Genomic DNA, 16,986 nt, shown 5'->3' with positions numbered 1-16,986 from the left:
CGGAACGGATGGTGGTGAATTAATGAATTAATAATAATGCACGAGTAAAAATTACGGTTCAATAATTGTTTTAAATTGATATCTAAATTAAAAGGATAGAAATATATTAATCAATTTATTTTTTCATATTCTAATATATATATAGTTTATTCGTGTCACAATAGTTATTTTGAACAATATACAGAGGTATTTATTATATTAATCAATTTTTTTTTTCATATTCTAATATAATAAATACCTCTGTATATTGTTCAAAATAACTATTGTGACACGAATAAACTCATTTTGTAATAAAAAACTAATGTTTTTATCCGTCTCATTGTCATGTGTTTTAAACAACGTATACTTGCAGTCCGGCGCATTCAGCCGTACAACTAAGTGCCCAGCCCATTAACTAAACACCCCGACCGCTCTCCGGCCACTCACCTGCCCCTCGGTGATGTACCCCGTGAGATCGGGGATGGGATGGGTGATGTCATCGTTGGGCATAGTGAGGATGGGGATCTGCGTGATGGAGCCGTTGCGGCCCTCCACGCGGCCCGCGCGCTCGTAGATCGTCGCCAAATCCGTGTACATGTAACCTGACAAACCAATCATACACTTAATACAAAAGACTTAGTAAGATATATAAGAATTTACATAAGAATATTTTGTATTGTAATGATTAGTCAGTCAGTGTGCGTGTGAACCTTTAAATATAAATTATTATCAGCATATGAAAAACTATAAAAAAGTTATCTATTACTACTCTAAAGATGGCAAACAAATAGAAGTTATCTATCATTTTGTGCACGTTATGATATTCTCTGGTGTCATTCAACTTGAATTAAACATATGGCTTCGAATTAAGAAATATGAGATTATACTTTCCAGACGGGGGTAATAGGAATCATTCTCAATAAACTTTTATAGCTATGTTAAAAAAACTTAACATAATGATACTTTTTTTTTTTTATTAAATACCTATAAAGATTTAAAACATTAAAGTTTTTGTAAACGTTTTGCAATTACAGGGAATAATTATTTGAATATTTTTCCCATTAGGGTAATGTGAACTGTTCCCAATTACCTACCAACTTTACCCATTACCTACTAACCTAATTGAACCTACATGTTTGTGTGTATGAATGTATGTATATATGTATGAGTGAAAGTTTGTATGTATGTATGTACACGCGTACCGGGGAAACCACGACGGCCGGGCACCTCCTCACGGGCGGCCGACACCTCACGCAGAGCCTCCGCGTACGAGGACATGTCGGTCAAGATTACCAACACGTGTTTCTGTTCAAATATAAATAATGCATGAGTTTATTACATTTATCAACCGACTGCAAAAAAGGAGGTTCTCAAATCATCTATATTATTTTATGAGTTTGGCACGTTTTACTGGATTTACCGAATTTGATGAGTTTTTTTTTTTCATTTACATGCTATAGCCTGTCTGTGGTCACATTAAAATTTGGTCTAGTTCTCACAATTTTAAGATAGTTAAATTTTTTATTTAAAAATGTTTTTTTTTTCATTATTTAATAAATTATATGATAATAGGAAGTAGAGTTGCAATGCAAAAGATGAATTTCTGAACAGCTTTCTTGACTGAGTGTCAGACGTTTTAGTTTTTAGAAAAAGTTCCTAGAAAATTTAATAACATTTTTATTGGGACTTGCATAATAAGATAAAAATTTTAAATTTTAGTTATACACTAAAGCATTTCCCTTTTCATTACCCACTACCCTCCATCACTCACCTCGCACTGGTAAGCCAAGAACTCAGCGGCCGTGAGGGCCAGGCGTGGTGTGATGATCCTCTCGATGGTGGGGTCGTTGGCCAGGTTGAGGAACAGGCACACGTTCTCCATGGAGCCGTTCTCCTCGAAGTCCTGCTTGAAGAACCTGGCCGTCTCCATGTTCACACCCATGGCGGCGAACACAATGGCGAAATTGTCTTCGTGATCGTCGAGCACGGATTTACCGGGCACCTGGAAAGAATCGTTTTTTTTAATTATTACTAATATGTGAATATTTTTTTTTACTGTGATTCGGTTAAACCTGAACATTTAGTGCCAAGGTTTATTGTTTGTAGCAAAAAGGTAGAAGCAGTAGCTAGAAATTCTCTTCTGAAGCCATTGTACTTTTATAATGATAGTAATGTGATAAGATAAAAAGATGTGGCCTCCTTCTTAGACAAAAAGATAAAAACACACACTTGAGTGAGAGAGGGAATTAAATCATTAATTTAAACATTTAAAATACAAAACACCGCACCTTGACGAGACCGGCCTGCCTACAGATCTGGGCAGCAATCTCATTGTGTGGAAGACCAGCAGCCGAGAAGATGGGGATCTTCTGACCACGGGCGATCGAGTTCATCACGTCAATAGCGGAGATACCTGGGTGTGTACGTTGTTTAAGATTTTTTAGTATGTTGAAAATTTATTGAACTATATAATGCATATGAGTGAAAAGTACAAAAAATCGTATAGATTCGTGTGATAATAAAAATTAATAATACCAATTAGAAAGAAAAATGGGCCAATGATGAGATAATGACATAAACATACCAGTCTGGATCATTTCCTCGGGGTAGATACGCGACCAGGGGTTGATGGGCTGACCCTGGATGTCCAAGAAGGCCTCAGCCAAGATTGGGGGTCCCTTGTCGATGGGCTTGCCAGAGCCGTTGAACACACGGCCTGGTTATAAGAATTATTTTTATTTTTTCTTGTAATGTAAATTTTATGAAAAACTAGCTGTTTGTCTCCGCTTCGCCCAGATTAACTTATTCAAAATCTATAAAAGCAGATAGAAAGCCAAACAGACACAAATCTAACATACTCAGAAAAAAATAATTTTACAAAAATTATCACACTAACACATAAAACAAATAAAATACATGTAGAAATATAGGTAACAACACATTGAGATATTTATTTATTATATTTATCATATGAGGAAAGACCTGATATCTTTAATACAGGTTACTCAGTAACCTAGCAAAGATATCAGTCTTGAACCATTAATTGCTAAATACTTATTAACATATTACTACCTGGTTAGGTCAAGTATTTAATAAAATAATCAAATATGAAATTAAAATGAGTTTATAATTTGATAAGACGTAACACACTCAAAATTACTTTCAAGTGATATTTTCACCTGCTGTTGATATTAATAATTGCATAAAAAATTAGTATATTTATTTAGTTTTTAGTATAAGATAAAATTACTATTTCCTTCCTCTAATCTACTACTTGTAGTAGTACATATAGTGAAATAAACACATTGTGTAAAAATGAAATAAAACTGCTTTAACTCTGAATCCCAAAGGAATCTTGGAACATCACTATGAGAAACTATTTTTTACGAAACATTTCTCAAATATAGGTTTACTATAATTATATATACTAACCCAACATATCTTCAGACACGGGTGTACGCAGGATGTCGCCGGTGAATTCACAAAGTGTGTTTTTGGCATCAATACCCGATGTACCCTCGAACACCTGAACAACGGCTTTGGAGCCGCTGACCTCCAACACCTGCAAGAAAAGAGTTGTATATAGAGATATATTTATTTAAACTTTAAATAAATATACATTAAATGACTAATTGTTTCACTTATTTTTTAACAAATGCTCAAATAACATGGCTTTTCTTTTTTTATGGCAGACAAATCTTTTGTGGCCATATCAATTACTGAGATGGAACCACGGTTGGGTTCGTATCTCACCTTGTGATTGAAAATTTTCTATTCTTAAAATTTTTCTAATTTATATAAAGCATTTCGATGCTATAAAACAAGGGCATATCACTATACACTATATCACTCTCTAAAAATAGCACAGGATTTTGCTGTGACAAGCCACATCTTTTTTATATTTTATCAATAAATATTTGTATGATATACTAAGTATTATCTATTACGATAGAGATGTGGCATTTAAAAAACATTTGAGACATTACCTGTCCAGATCGTAGAGTGCCATCTGCAAGCTTCAGTTGTACAATCTCAGAGAATTTGGGGAATTTCACCTCATCGAGGATTACAAGTGGCCCATTTACACCTGACACTGTTTTGTACGCTGTGAACAAATTATTTTCATAATTAATTTAAGTGAAAAACTGATCAGGAGTGATCTGAAATTATTGACTGGCTAAAGTAAATTGACAATTAGTGGGTTGATTGCTATGAGTATTAAGTGTAAATAAATACGGTAAATGAATGCAATAATTTATAACCACTGAAGATTTTTTTTCTATCTTTTTTTCTATAGCTTATCTTAATCTTAATAGAAAAAGGATAAGGTACACAGGTAGAAACATACATATGCAAGTTTTAAATAAATTAATCATCTTTGAATTAAAATTTTACATTTGTATATTGTTCATATATTAGACTACTTTATCGCGATAAGTAATGGCCCAAAGTATGTTTTATTCTCTTTTTTTATAAGTAGACCTTAGAGTATATTATTCATTCATTTTAAGAATTTAGGACATATGGACATTAATTACTCTCAATTATTGCTATGTACATACATATAACAAACCAACGCACATGCGTTGGTTTGTTATATCATGTGACAATCAGCTGAGTGTCAAATAAATGCAATTAGTATTAATAAAAATGAACAGACATGTATTTCAATATCAAAGTGATAGTAATAGAACATTACTAATGAAAAAATAGTCCTACAACCATCACTTCAAAAACATCACATGACTTAATTATTCATTCCCATTATATTGTAAAACACATATTAATCGTATTTTAAATATGTTGTAGTATGTTATTAGTCCAAGAAATTAAATACTTTTTGTAGATTTAGATATTTAAAGTGTATTGTAGATAGAGTGATTGTAAAAAAAAAATATTTAGAGTCGAAGGGCGTCTGAACGTCACGAGTTTCGAATATTACAAAATTTCAAATTCATGAATACAATTGAAATATGCCTCTATGAATTAAAATTAAGAGCTAGTTCTAACCATCAATGGAGAAACACCTATATTACGTCTTAAAAGTATATGATTGTAATCTTATAAGATTATGATATGATGACGATCAGTAAAATGGATCCCATGTAGCAAATTTCGGCACCCTTGACATTATTTACTTGATTTTAACGGCTTAAAATTAACTGACTTCATTAAATTAAACTCATTAGATAAAAACAAATCAAAGTTATAATGAAAAAATCAATAATCTGACATATATTATGTCGCCCCAACTAGGCAAATGTACAAAATTAGAAGCCATATAAATAAGTTACTTACTCAGACGGGGCTGGGAAATGAAATCCCTGGATACAACAAGGGCATGCTCCTTGTTTGCCTGGGTAAGGGAGATGGTTTTGGCCATGATTCTGTTTTCTATAGGCAGGCCGCTCAATGAAACACCAAACTGCGCTGCCTCTTCACCCGAAAACTGACGAATGGAGGAATTGTCTATGCAGTTTCACGTGCCGTCACGTGATCTATCACAAGGCGAGCTTTGCCAGAACAGAAAATAATTGTGGTAAAATCAAATTATCTAAAGAATGTTACACATATTTAAAAAAATGCTCTTATAAGTTTTCTTAGGGAATAGGTTAATTCCATGTAATAATTATTTAACTATTAATTATAAAATGATATGTTTTATGCAGAGTTAGGTACTGTTTTTCAAGTCTCAGAGCCGCTTTTAAACATATTTATAAATTATAGTACTCTTCGGAGCCATTGGACTCCTTCGACCTATAAATGCTGAACTCACTGGCACCGGTGATCAGTCGTTTTGGTAGGTGCATTTACAATCTCCAAAAGAGAAGGTAAAGCGATGCAAATACAAGATTGTAGATTGCGACCTCGCGTTTTATCGTCGTCCCTCACAAAAACGTCCCTCTCGCGTGCGTTTTCACAAATTGTCTCAAAGTGCTTCTTTTAATGTTAAAGAGTCTGGTAACGTTTTTTATCATGCTGAAATGGAGTAACGATTGTTTGATTTGAATTATATCAAAATATACAATCACTCATAGAGTCGGTTTTGACCCACTTTAAATGAAAAGATATAATTAGTACTTTATATACTTGTACACCCTGTGCAGTAGAAGAAACAAGTCACACTGCACAAACAAGCAGTGCTGCAGTGAAACAATCTAGTTGATTGTATCATCAAAGCTCATTACATTTTATTTTATTTTATCCAGATGATAATAAACTTTCAAGACATGATAATGAAATTAAGTATCTAACTTAGTTTCTACAATAAATGTGGATGGGCAGTACACGTGTAGCCTTTACTTGCCGATGCTTATGCGAGAGCCTTGTAAGTCATATAAAATATAAATTATAAAATACAAAAACACGATTGTTATAGGCCATAGACACAATTCTAAACGCCATAATGATTATAACCAATCAGAAAATAGCAAAAACTATACTTTTTTAATATATATAGGCGCCAGATTTGAATATGGAATAACACTCTGTGTAAGTATAATAGTAATGGTTAAAGAAAACAATTTCAAATCTGAACTCCTTGAACTCGAATTTATTTAAAATTTATCTACGGAAATAATTTTTAACGATTACTGTCACATGGAGGTAAAATTATTTAATTATTTAATGTGCTGAATAATATGTATTTTATTATATATAATAAAATATGAAATTGAAGTATAAGGGTACTAATAATTTGTAAACACATGCATTTTATCTTGACTGAAAAATAAAGGCTCTACGTTATATTTTTTTAGGTTTTGGTAATTTGTCTTTTGATTATAAATGAAAGGTTCTTATAAACTCGTGGTTAATGTGGTAAGTGCCGAGTTTTTGGGAAGGTACCGATATGGAAATTCTAACCTAGCAATGGCGCACTCAAGTTTTATTTAGTGTAGTTATAATTTTTGTATAAATGTATTTTATTAATTATCAATGTTTAAAATTATTACTGCGTAGTAGTAATAGAACTTTCAGTGAATTAAATTTAATTAAGTGCGCAGAAACATAATATATAAAAATATTATTTTTCCCATTTTTACGTTTTATATGAGTGGCAACACGAATTTTTAAATAAGGGCACGGCGCGGGGCGCTGTCGCGAGGTCGGGGCCCCCGTCCCGTCAATTTTAAAACGTCTGTGCGCGTTGCGTCCGCTCGCGCGTATCGTTATATCGCCGATATAAAAATATAAAAAATACAACAATTATTTACTTTACAGTATAACTTTACGAACACATCGATTGTTATCCTAATTTTCAAACGTGAAAATGTCTGTGATAGGAAAAGTGCTTGTGCCTAATGTATCGGCTCTAAAATTTGGAAAAATAAGCACGTCATTGCTATCTGTGAAATATAATCGTAGTTATTTTACGTATACACAAGAACTGTCCCAGCCTTTGGATAGGAAACCTGAATTTGTTACTGCAAAGGAGGCATTCGAGAAATGTTTAAAATCTGGTAAGAAATGATAATTATTTTTATCGCAAACATGTAATACGTATACCGGCTAGTAATAAAGTTAAGTTGTATAAATTTAAATAACTGCAGAATTGACCTTGGTATTATTCTTTTGTTTTTATACAGTTTCTTCTGACATATTTATTTTATCTACATCCGCTAGCTATATATTACTGGCAGCATATTATGATCGTAGCGATAAATTTCATTTAGAAGATTCAATCAAGATAGTAATTGCGTGAGGATTAAAATACCAACAACTTCTAAATACATAATTTTCTATTCTAATCTATAATTAAGTTATTTTGTATTTACTTTACATTCATAGTAATCATTGCTATAAAAATAAAGTTGCAAACCCCTACAATATAAATGTTGCTGTTTTCCTCTACAACATGATATAATTTTCTTTATATAGTTACTAAAAAAGTTACAAGCTGATTATATAAAGATTTTATTTCTTCATTTTTAATTCCTTTTCCCCAATTAAGAACCATAAATAACAACAAATACCAACCATCTAAGTTTGTCTTCCAAGACAATTAATCTATTAGGATTCTATCTACAGTAAAATATGGGTTGTTAATTGAACTGCACTGAACTTTGGACCTTGTAGTTCATAATGTCAATAGGTACTACCTACATGAATGAATTTCTAATTGGAATGCAAATGAAAACTGATATTTTTACTACACTGCTCTATAATAAATCATCTTTATATTCTCTACTAATTATTTATTGCCTTGACTATAACTAATATAAAATGTTAATTGTAACAAATAAAAAGATCTTCCTTTTGTAATTGAGAAATCACAAGAACATCTTTGGATGAAATAAACCAAATGACAATACTATTAATATACTATTAAAAACAAATTGAGAATCTTAATTTTGTTGGAAGTCCAACCCAGCTTCACCTGTGGTTTTTTTTCTTACATTCTTCACTCTCAGAACTTCTCTATTTCCTAAAATGTTAAAAGAAAAATTAGTTAAATTTATTGAGCCTTGATCTTGAGGTTTACGTTTAAAAACACATTTGGTGATAAACTTTTATTTATATTTAAATAGTTTTTGAGCCTATTCATTACAACCAAACAAACAAACAAAGTTTTCCTCTTTAAAGTATTAGTGTAGATATAAAATTCTCGTGTCACAGTTTTCATTGCCATACTCATACATATGAATTTTTTTTTGCTTATCCGGTATATATGAGAATCGGCCAACATCTATTTTTCATACCCCTAAATGATAAGAGTAAGGCAGAACAGCGTTTGCCGGGTGCAGCTAGTATAGTTATATAGAAACATGATTTCTTTAGGTTTCCAAAGTTCAAAAGGAAAACTGGAAAATCTTTATGCACCTCATTTTGTTTATGGTATAAATATGATATTTCTCTCTGCCAACCTCTACAGTAAAAATTGTCTACAGATAAGCAGGTTTATAACTACATTGATAATGTAATAAGATAACTTTACAGTTTACCTTGTTCGAAGAATGGATTGTCCAACCTTGTGCTTGTCAGAAAATAGGGTCGAATTAAGCATTTAATTTGTATCAATATCAGTAGTTATTGTGAATACTGAATATATATTCTGCCTGTGGCTTTCCTCATTGCTGTAAGGGGGCAAGGAATCACAGGAAAACATTTCCTCATATTTTTATATGTAATGAAACACAGAGAATTAGTTCCTTCATTGGCACAAAAGTAAAAAAATAATAACTTTTAGAATTTAAAAATAAACAACAGCATATTCATTAGCTCCAGTTTTTTTATTCAAATATCTCATAGATATATTTTTCTATACATATGTTCCTAATAAACAAAGATCTCATTACATAGCATATGTAACTAGCACAAATAATACCCCCTGTTTACACAAACTGTTTTCGTAATTCACTAAATACCTAATAAAAAAAAAATAAAAAAAAAACTGAAAAATGCTGTATACTTAATGTAATAGAAAGATTCTCTATTTGAATTTGACGTGACTGACATTCTATAACGAAAACATTTCGTTATCAAAATAATTCGTATTCTATTCTTAAATAATCAATATAATAGTTTAAAAAAAACTAAAAAACACGCTTTAAAAAAAATCATATTTTGCAAATTGAAAACTGGAATAATTTTATCAAATTAGTGTATTGTCATCGGTCCTCAATAAATCTACAAAGTTTGAACGAAATCTGGCCGTTTAAAGTGGGTCAAAATCGCGCCCAAAGAAGTCGGTTACAAACAAACATACAGGTGAAGCTAATAAAAAGCGTGTAAAAAGCAGCCTATTTCGTAAGTACGTAACTAAAAATGTTTTCTTACAATATATAGTATATTGATAACACAATGTAGTTCAACACAATGTGATCACAAGAATCGTAGTAGGTACTTATTGTTGAGGCTATCCCTTGTGACCTTAACGGATATCGTATTAGTGGTATAGGTACTTTTACAGTGGGGTCTACGAATCTATTATTGTTACTATAGTACATTTACTTTTTTAAGTAGAGGAGAAGTATCTATGGTACATAGTTCAATAATAATACGACAGTTTTGGGTGGACAATTATTTTTGGATATTCGCTAGCGTGGGCTAAAAAGATTTGTATGTTACAAGATGAGGCAATATGACAATCTCGTGATAATAACATAGTTTGTTATATTACTAGCATAATTCCGCTAGCGCTTTGCCCGCGAAGTCAAAGGACAAGATAGACGGTTCAGGGGTTTTACCTGCACAGTTCCTGTTACCTCGGGATTTCCTCGGTAAAAACCATTCTATGTACTTTCTTGGGTCTTAAACTATATCTGTACCAAATTTCATCGAAACTGGTTTAGTGGTTTCGGCCTGAAGAAATGAGACAATCCGAGAAGGTTACTTTCGCATTTATCATATTCGTGGGGGGTTTAGTTCAGTATGATACTAGAATCAATCTTTATTTACTACAATTTCATCATTATTAGTTCAGTGTTTGTCGCGTGTCACCGGAACACACACACATACAACATTAAGTTGTTACCCGTAGATAATATTCATCTTATTATTGGCAACTATTATGTTTTGTATAATCATGACAGATAAGATGTTGCTAGTCTGGAATGTGTTTATGAGTTTATATTTAGATCTTGAGAATGAATGAGATGGATATTAAAATTTATATTAACCAAGGATATTTTTGTTTTATTCTCGTTATAATATATTAAAATACAAAAAGCCACAGCGAGATTTTAAAAACCCAAATTCAATACGAGTGAATTAACATTTTCAAATTTAAACGCATCGCACGTAAAATATATACTTGAATACTTGTTTAAATATGAGACGTGGGCTATAATGGGGTCACTTACCTCTGAACCAACTCTTCAGCTTTATGACCTGCTGATCCGGTAAATTCTGTTGTGACTTACTCTTATCATTTAGGGGTATGAAAAATAGATGGTGACCGATTCTCAGCTCTACCCGATACGTCCACGAAATATCTAGAGAATCGGGCCAGCCGTTTCGGAGGAGTATGAACGAACATTGTGACACGATAATTTTATATATAAGATTAGTATGTGTATTTTTCGTAAAAAGCCCAGTAGTATGCCCACATAGAACAATGTACATTTATTTTTGAACCTAATAACTGACTTCAAAAAAGAGAAGGTTATCAATTCAACTGAATCTTTTTGTGTTTGTTTATCTTATAATGATATGATTCGGTGTCGTGCTGACAATTGGAAGGCGGTTCAATTAATTATTCGTTAAAAATAATTATATTGTTAATACATGCGATAATTTTTACTTAGTCAATGAAAATACGTTATCTTTTAATAATGGTTGTGTCTAAATAATCTTGCCAGAAAACACCAAAGATAATATTTGAAGACTTTTAGATATAACTAAATAGTCTTAACGTATTTAAAGACAGTTAATCAACATTTTAGAAATGCATTGTGTATACAATATATTATATAAAACAAGGGATTATAAAAAATAATCTCGTTATCTAAGCATTATAAAAAAGAGATATAAAAAGAAACGTTATCGAAACATTATTTCGAGGAAGCATTAGTTTGAAACAATATTACAGTAATATAATTGCAATAACAATAAGGTCAAGCACTGACACACCCATAGGTCATTCACGATAGAGTAAAAATATTTAATAGAGTGGTGTATTGACCTTTGAAATCTGTTTATTCTGTTATCGCAGTTGACGCAAGTGATGTGATTAAATAATGTTTGTGCCGATGTTAATATCGTTTCAAATATAGATCTTTGCATATGACTTCGTTTGTGATACTTCCCACACCTGTGTTGGGCAGCTTTACTTGTAATCATGTTTGGAATGCCTAAATAAAATAATATAGTAGTTATTAAAAAACTTAACAAAATCAAAGAGAATATAAATAAATATGTATAAATAAAAGATGATTCATGAGGCGGTGCGAAGTACACCGGGTCGACTATGATTTAGACTCTAGATTCAAGCGCATTATAAAACCTGACTTATGTTTACAAGCGCTACAATGTTGCGGCCCTAGAATACATAAGTGCATAGATACAATGCCATATGCTCTAAATCGGAGTCTATTTTAAAGTGAAGATACGATGTTTATCGATTTTGCATCGTATTTCGTGAGAGTGGAAAGAAATTAAGGGATTAAAAGTATTTGATTAATTAATGAAAATAGGCATGGTTAACCATGTCTGTGTGAAAGAGTAACTAATCGATCTATTGCCACAAACAATTAATTTTTAATATTAGAAGTATAGAAGAAACCCCTATGGATCGTTACTGTATAAATATAATATGGGACTAATAATAACTGATAACGGTATATGTCATCTTTCCAGGTCAGACAGTATTCGCCCAGGGCGCAGCGGCGACCCCAGTCCCGCTCCTAAACGCAATGACTGATGTTGGTAAAGCGGGGTCCATGAAGGACATAAAGGTTGTCCATATGCATACAGAACTAGAAGCAAAATATGTGGCCCCGGAGTGCAAGGATATCTTCAGGTTTGTATAGTACACTGGCCCTGAGAGCCAGTTCTTTACATTCCATACAACGACGTGTCAAATTTCGCGTTTTATAAAAAGCAGATGTCCAACTGCCTGTCCAGAGGCTTATTTCCTTCTCCTAGCCCTTCCAAGTCCATTCCTTCTTTCCAGTAATCAATCCTTTCCTTATCCCTTATCCCTTAAAAGCGGGCAACGGATTCTCAGAGGTCTGAGCCTCTGTGAATGTTCATGGGCGGTGGTGATCGTTTACCATCAGGCGAGTCACCAGCCCAGTTGCCCGCTATGACTTAAGAAAAAACTGTGATCTTAAAGCCTGTATGACCTAACAAAATCCGGCGTTGGCTTGATAAGGACGAGATCTGGATTACTATATTTACTCCTCAGACTAGATGAGTGGTCAAGGAAGACAGTAGTAATTATTTTTCGAATGTTCATCATTTTTATGCTTCCATCATTTCGAATTCATATCGAAGCAGTAACTATTTCTTCACGACATTTCAAAGTATTCAAGTAAGTCCGCTTTTCATAACATTACATAAAGTGGATTTCGCAGATCGCGTGCCAACAGGGGTAACAGTGGCGAGGCGATAATTGATAACGAATATCTGATAATAATCGATAACATCTATTTGACATTCCACTCGATCTGAAATATGCCATTTCTTATGCAACCAGGGAATTATGGTTGATCTCTGAGCTGAGATAGCTATTTTGTATTCATATGATCACCGGTTATTTTGGGGTATCAATTTATTAATTGCTATTGTATCGCATTAGTATATATATACTTTTACCTTCAATATATCCGAATATGTCGAAACAGTTAAGATATTCCATCTAAATTTTTTTGTGCATAATGTCTCTTTTGTTTTTGTTTCATATATGTCTTTTTTTGTAAATGTTTGTGTGCAATAAAGTATAAAATAATAATAAATAATAATAATAAATGTATTTTTTTCTTTGTGTGTTTATAGAGGGTTAAATCTATATAGATTATGCCACCCTCATCGTAGCAACATATATAAACTGCACGTAAATTGAAATAAATCTAAATGTAACATAACTCACTCCTTATATTCAATATGTAATGACGATTGACCGATCAGACTTCAAAAGGATTATCGTGATGCAACTGGTATGTACCAGAATATAAAACGATATTAGCCACAGTGAGACAATGTGAGTTGTTAATAAAATTGAATTAAACATAAGTTTCTCAGAGTCCTGTATAAATTAATCTAAAAATACATAGCAATATAGCAAATCAGGCTTCGTCCATAAGCAGAGCAAAAGTAAAAGGTACAATTTTAAATCACCGGACCAAAAAAATACCTATACTAGTATATTTATTGGAAGTTTTTATGGTTACCATGCGATGCGAAAACTCCATTATATGCTTAATTTTCTTTGGCATATAGTACAATACAAAATTGAGTAAATAATTTGTTCTAAAAATTTATTTTTTCCGCTCTCCCATGTGATTGCTTCTATAACTTCCAGATCGGTGTCGCTGTTCATGGCGGCGAATGTGAGGAAGTCAGTCGCTGAAGGCCGGTCTGATGCTATCCCCATTTTCCTGCAAGATATCCCGAAGCTCTTCCACAGGAAGATCATTCAGCCCGACATTGCTGTTATCCAGGTAATTTTAGGGAATGTGACGGATGTCACAGCGAAGCGTATTAGGTTGAGTTCGGCTCGCGCTCACTAAAATTATATCTATTTACTCTTTATCGCGCTATGAAATAATGTTTACCATAAATCCTACAACACAGAAATGTCAATTAATACGTTGTAAACTTACACAGTAAGGCATGTTTGGAAGACATTTTTCATTGACAAAAAATCCGTGTGTCCGCATGTATGTTCTGACGTGGTCGCGACAACTCCCGAATAACTTAACTGATTATGTTAATTTTTTTTTTTTTTATAAACAAAACCAAGTCTTTACAATTTTATTTTAATGCTAGCCTACATAGTAACGTACGATACTCCTCAAGTTTCTATTAGATTGCTTCTCTTAAATTTGATACTTAACATAAAGAGTAGAATAAGTGAACTGTTTTAGATTCACGAGAGTTAGTATTCTGATGTCGAAAAAACTATCCACTATGAATTTATAGGTTAGTAAAGATTTTGATTGCATATCGAAAATATTCAGAATCTTTGGGTGACAACACTGTCATCATCACAGATGACATACCAATATTCTCTGTCAGGCATCTACACAGATGACATACCAATATTCTCTGTCAGGTGTCACCCCCCGACCAGCACGGCTACTGCAGCCTGGGTACCTCCGTGGACTGCGTCAGAGCCGCCCTCGTTAATTCCAAAACTATTATTGGTAAGTGATAAGACATAGTAGTCCATTTGAAGGCAGTTATATTTAGTTAATTATACTGACCAAATGTGGGTTGGCAGATATCACATATCGTCGAACTTTTGATTCTTGGACATGCCGGTTTCCACACGATGTTTTCCTTCACCGTTTCGAGCAGTGGTGACGTTATCCACATGCGCAGATAAATTGAAAAATCAATTTATTTCTTGCACGCTCACCTGGTCTCGTAACCCCGACTTATCGATTTAATTCCGAGGTCCTCACCACGGAGCCAGCACTTCGTCTTTTTCGTGCACAAAAACTTAACATTGACAATACTGTCGTGTCGCACAGCGCAAATCAACCCGCACATGCCGCGCACGTTCGGCGACGCAATCATCCACGTGTCGCACGTGGACTACGCGGTGGAGGACGCCACGCCGCTGCCGGAGCACGGCGGGAAGGGCGCCAGCGCGGAGGAAACCCGCATCGGCCAGCTCATCGGGGACAACCTCGTCGAGGACGGCGCCACCTTGCAGATGGGTGAGTCGGCGCTCACACCTACTCACTGAGCTATCACTCACTCACTCATTCACTCAGAAACTCACTCACTCACTGACTGACTAACTAAATCACTGACTGACTAACTAAATCACTGACTGACTGACTAATTCACTCACTTAGTGATTGAATCACTCATTGACTAATTCACTGTGGTTTTCATTATCATTGCTATCAATTGTAAATTTATCGTTTCCGTTTAATTAACTGTCATTCATCATAGATTTGTCATTATCATTATCAAATTCTATATAGCCAGTGAATATCAAACTTATTTTTTAGTGTATACATGCTTTATACAATTGTGTTAAAAGAGTTGTTATATTATACCAGTACGTCGCTAGACAGCTGACCAACCGCACGTATCTATCCGCTCGACGCCTGCAACGCAGTTTGTCTGAGATTCTCAAACCTTTTCTGTCTGCAGCATAACAAGAATGTTTAAGTGCAAAAGTTGTGACTCTGAGTTTCGGGACGGGGCCATGTGTTCCATATGTCTCAACCACTACGACTTTCCTTGTGCTGGAATTACGGAGTCTGGGTGGCGCAGGCTCGGTGACAGGAAGTTATCATGGAGATGTTCAGCTTGTAAAGTACCAAGCCCACGCCCAACATTTCCTGGCCCTTCTACTGCCGATATGGATAACATCTTATCTGAATTAAAATTACTATCAGCCCGTACCTCAGCCATACCTGACATTGTGGAAAATATGAAGAAAATACAAACTGAATTGGCTGAGTTAAAAGCTATTAAAGATGACTTCATATCAATGAAAACATCCATCGAATTCGTCCACGACTCTGTTGCAGAATTAACCTCAAAGGTCGCTGGTCTGAGCGCTGAAGTGGAAATGCTAACAAAATCAAAAGATGAAGTCATCTCACTCAGAAGTCAACTTGAAAAGCTAAACGAAGCTCACCAAGATAACGAGCAAAGATCCCGCCTCAACAATATTGAGATAAAGGGTGTCCCCACATCCAATTCCGAAAATCTATTCGAAATCGTTTCAAGAATTGGTAGTTTGCTTGACCTCGATATCCCCAAACAGCAAATTAATTATATCGCAAGAGTGCCCATGCGGAGTGACCCACGTAACAAAAGTATAATATGCTCATTACATAATAGATACATGAAAGAAAATTTTGTTGCGGCAGCCAAAAAACGAAAAATCACAGCGTCGGAACTCGGATGCACGGGAGATAGTTCGATATTCGTAAACGACCATCTTACACTTGCTAACAAAACCCTACTTAACAAAACCAAGATCCTGGCTAAAGAAAAAGGCTTCTTATACGTATGGGTGAAGAACTGTAAAATTTTGGTGAGAAAAAATTCCACATCTCCAGTATTAAGTATAAAATCGGATAGTGACTTAAAAAAATATTTTTTATAATTATTTACCATTTAATCTTGTTATATTCACTTCTTGTTGAATTGCTGCTTTTAATGTTTGAGAATCGCTGTTTCATTCCCCTTCCATTCATTCCACGCTTCGAGCTCCTTTGTTCGCTTATCGCTCGGGCACCAACCGGTTTTTTGCTTGCGCTCACTCAATTATACACCGTATATCTATTGCATTACGACATGTTTTCCGCGGTTGCTTTGATCACTATTTTGCTAATATTTTTTATATTATGCCACATGTTTTATTGCATGTTATTA

General features: G+C 33.9%; 3 protein-coding genes across 3 annotated transcripts; 2 read left to right on the top strand and 1 right to left on the bottom strand.

Moving 5' to 3' along the window:
• Positions 1-375: 375 nt before the first annotated feature.
• LOC119837925 (V-type proton ATPase subunit B) lies at positions 376-5,451 on the bottom strand. Its single transcript, XM_038363716.1, has 8 exons — positions 5,278-5,451; positions 3,966-4,084; positions 3,412-3,541; positions 2,564-2,695; positions 2,268-2,392; positions 1,751-1,981; positions 1,182-1,284; positions 376-581 (listed from the first exon to the last, which is right to left on the bottom strand). The coding sequence occupies exons 1-8, from the start codon at positions 5,360-5,362 to the stop codon at positions 391-393; spliced, it is 1,116 nt and encodes a 371-aa protein (XP_038219644.1). The 5' UTR covers positions 5,363-5,451; the 3' UTR covers positions 376-390.
• Positions 5,452-7,091: 1,640 nt separating this feature from the next.
• On the top strand, positions 7,092-15,334 carry LOC119838038 (4-hydroxybutyrate coenzyme A transferase-like). Its single transcript, XM_038363851.1, has 5 exons — positions 7,092-7,439; positions 12,277-12,439; positions 13,943-14,081; positions 14,696-14,786; positions 15,117-15,334. The coding sequence occupies exons 1-5, from the start codon at positions 7,250-7,252 to the stop codon at positions 15,332-15,334; spliced, it is 801 nt and encodes a 266-aa protein (XP_038219779.1). The 5' UTR covers positions 7,092-7,249.
• Positions 15,335-15,666: 332 nt separating this feature from the next.
• Positions 15,667-16,980, top strand: LOC119837857. The gene has a single exon (XM_038363634.1). The coding sequence runs from the start codon at positions 15,761-15,763 to the stop codon at positions 16,715-16,717; it is 957 nt and encodes a 318-aa protein (XP_038219562.1). The 5' UTR covers positions 15,667-15,760; the 3' UTR covers positions 16,718-16,980.
• The last annotated feature ends 6 nt before the right edge of the window (positions 16,981-16,986 follow it).

Source organism: Zerene cesonia, chromosome 29, assembly GCF_012273895.1.
Source record: "Zerene cesonia ecotype Mississippi chromosome 29, Zerene_cesonia_1.1, whole genome shotgun sequence".
In the NCBI taxonomy this organism is placed as follows: domain Eukaryota; kingdom Metazoa; phylum Arthropoda; class Insecta; order Lepidoptera; family Pieridae; genus Zerene; species Zerene cesonia.
Note: the sequence above shows the minus strand (reverse complement) of the source record. Positions and strands in the feature narration are given on the sequence as shown.

Bases quoted from the DNA above. Each gene is read 5' to 3' on its own strand.
- LOC119837925 (XM_038363716.1), bottom strand. From the start codon at position 5,362: ATGGCCAAAACCATCTCCCTTACCCAGGCAAACAAGGAGCATGCCCTT. The intron at 3,542-3,965 runs GTAATGTCTCAA...CTTTTCTTGCAG, and splicing joins GCACTCTACGATCTGGACAG to GTGTTGGAGGTCAGCGGCTC. The intron at 582-1,181 runs GTACGCGTGTAC...TTGGTTTGTCAG, and splicing joins CGGCCGTCGTGGTTTCCCCG to GTTACATGTACACGGATTTG.
- LOC119838038 (XM_038363851.1), top strand. From the start codon at position 7,250: ATGTCTGTGATAGGAAAAGTGCTTGTGCCTAATGTATCGGCTCTAAAA. The intron at 12,440-13,942 runs GTTTGTATAGTA...TATAACTTCCAG, and splicing joins GAGTGCAAGGATATCTTCAG to ATCGGTGTCGCTGTTCATGG. The intron at 14,787-15,116 runs GTAAGTGATAAG...CGTGTCGCACAG, and splicing joins TAATTCCAAAACTATTATTG to CGCAAATCAACCCGCACATG.
- LOC119837857 (XM_038363634.1), top strand. From the start codon at position 15,761: ATGTTTAAGTGCAAAAGTTGTGACTCTGAGTTTCGGGACGGGGCCATG.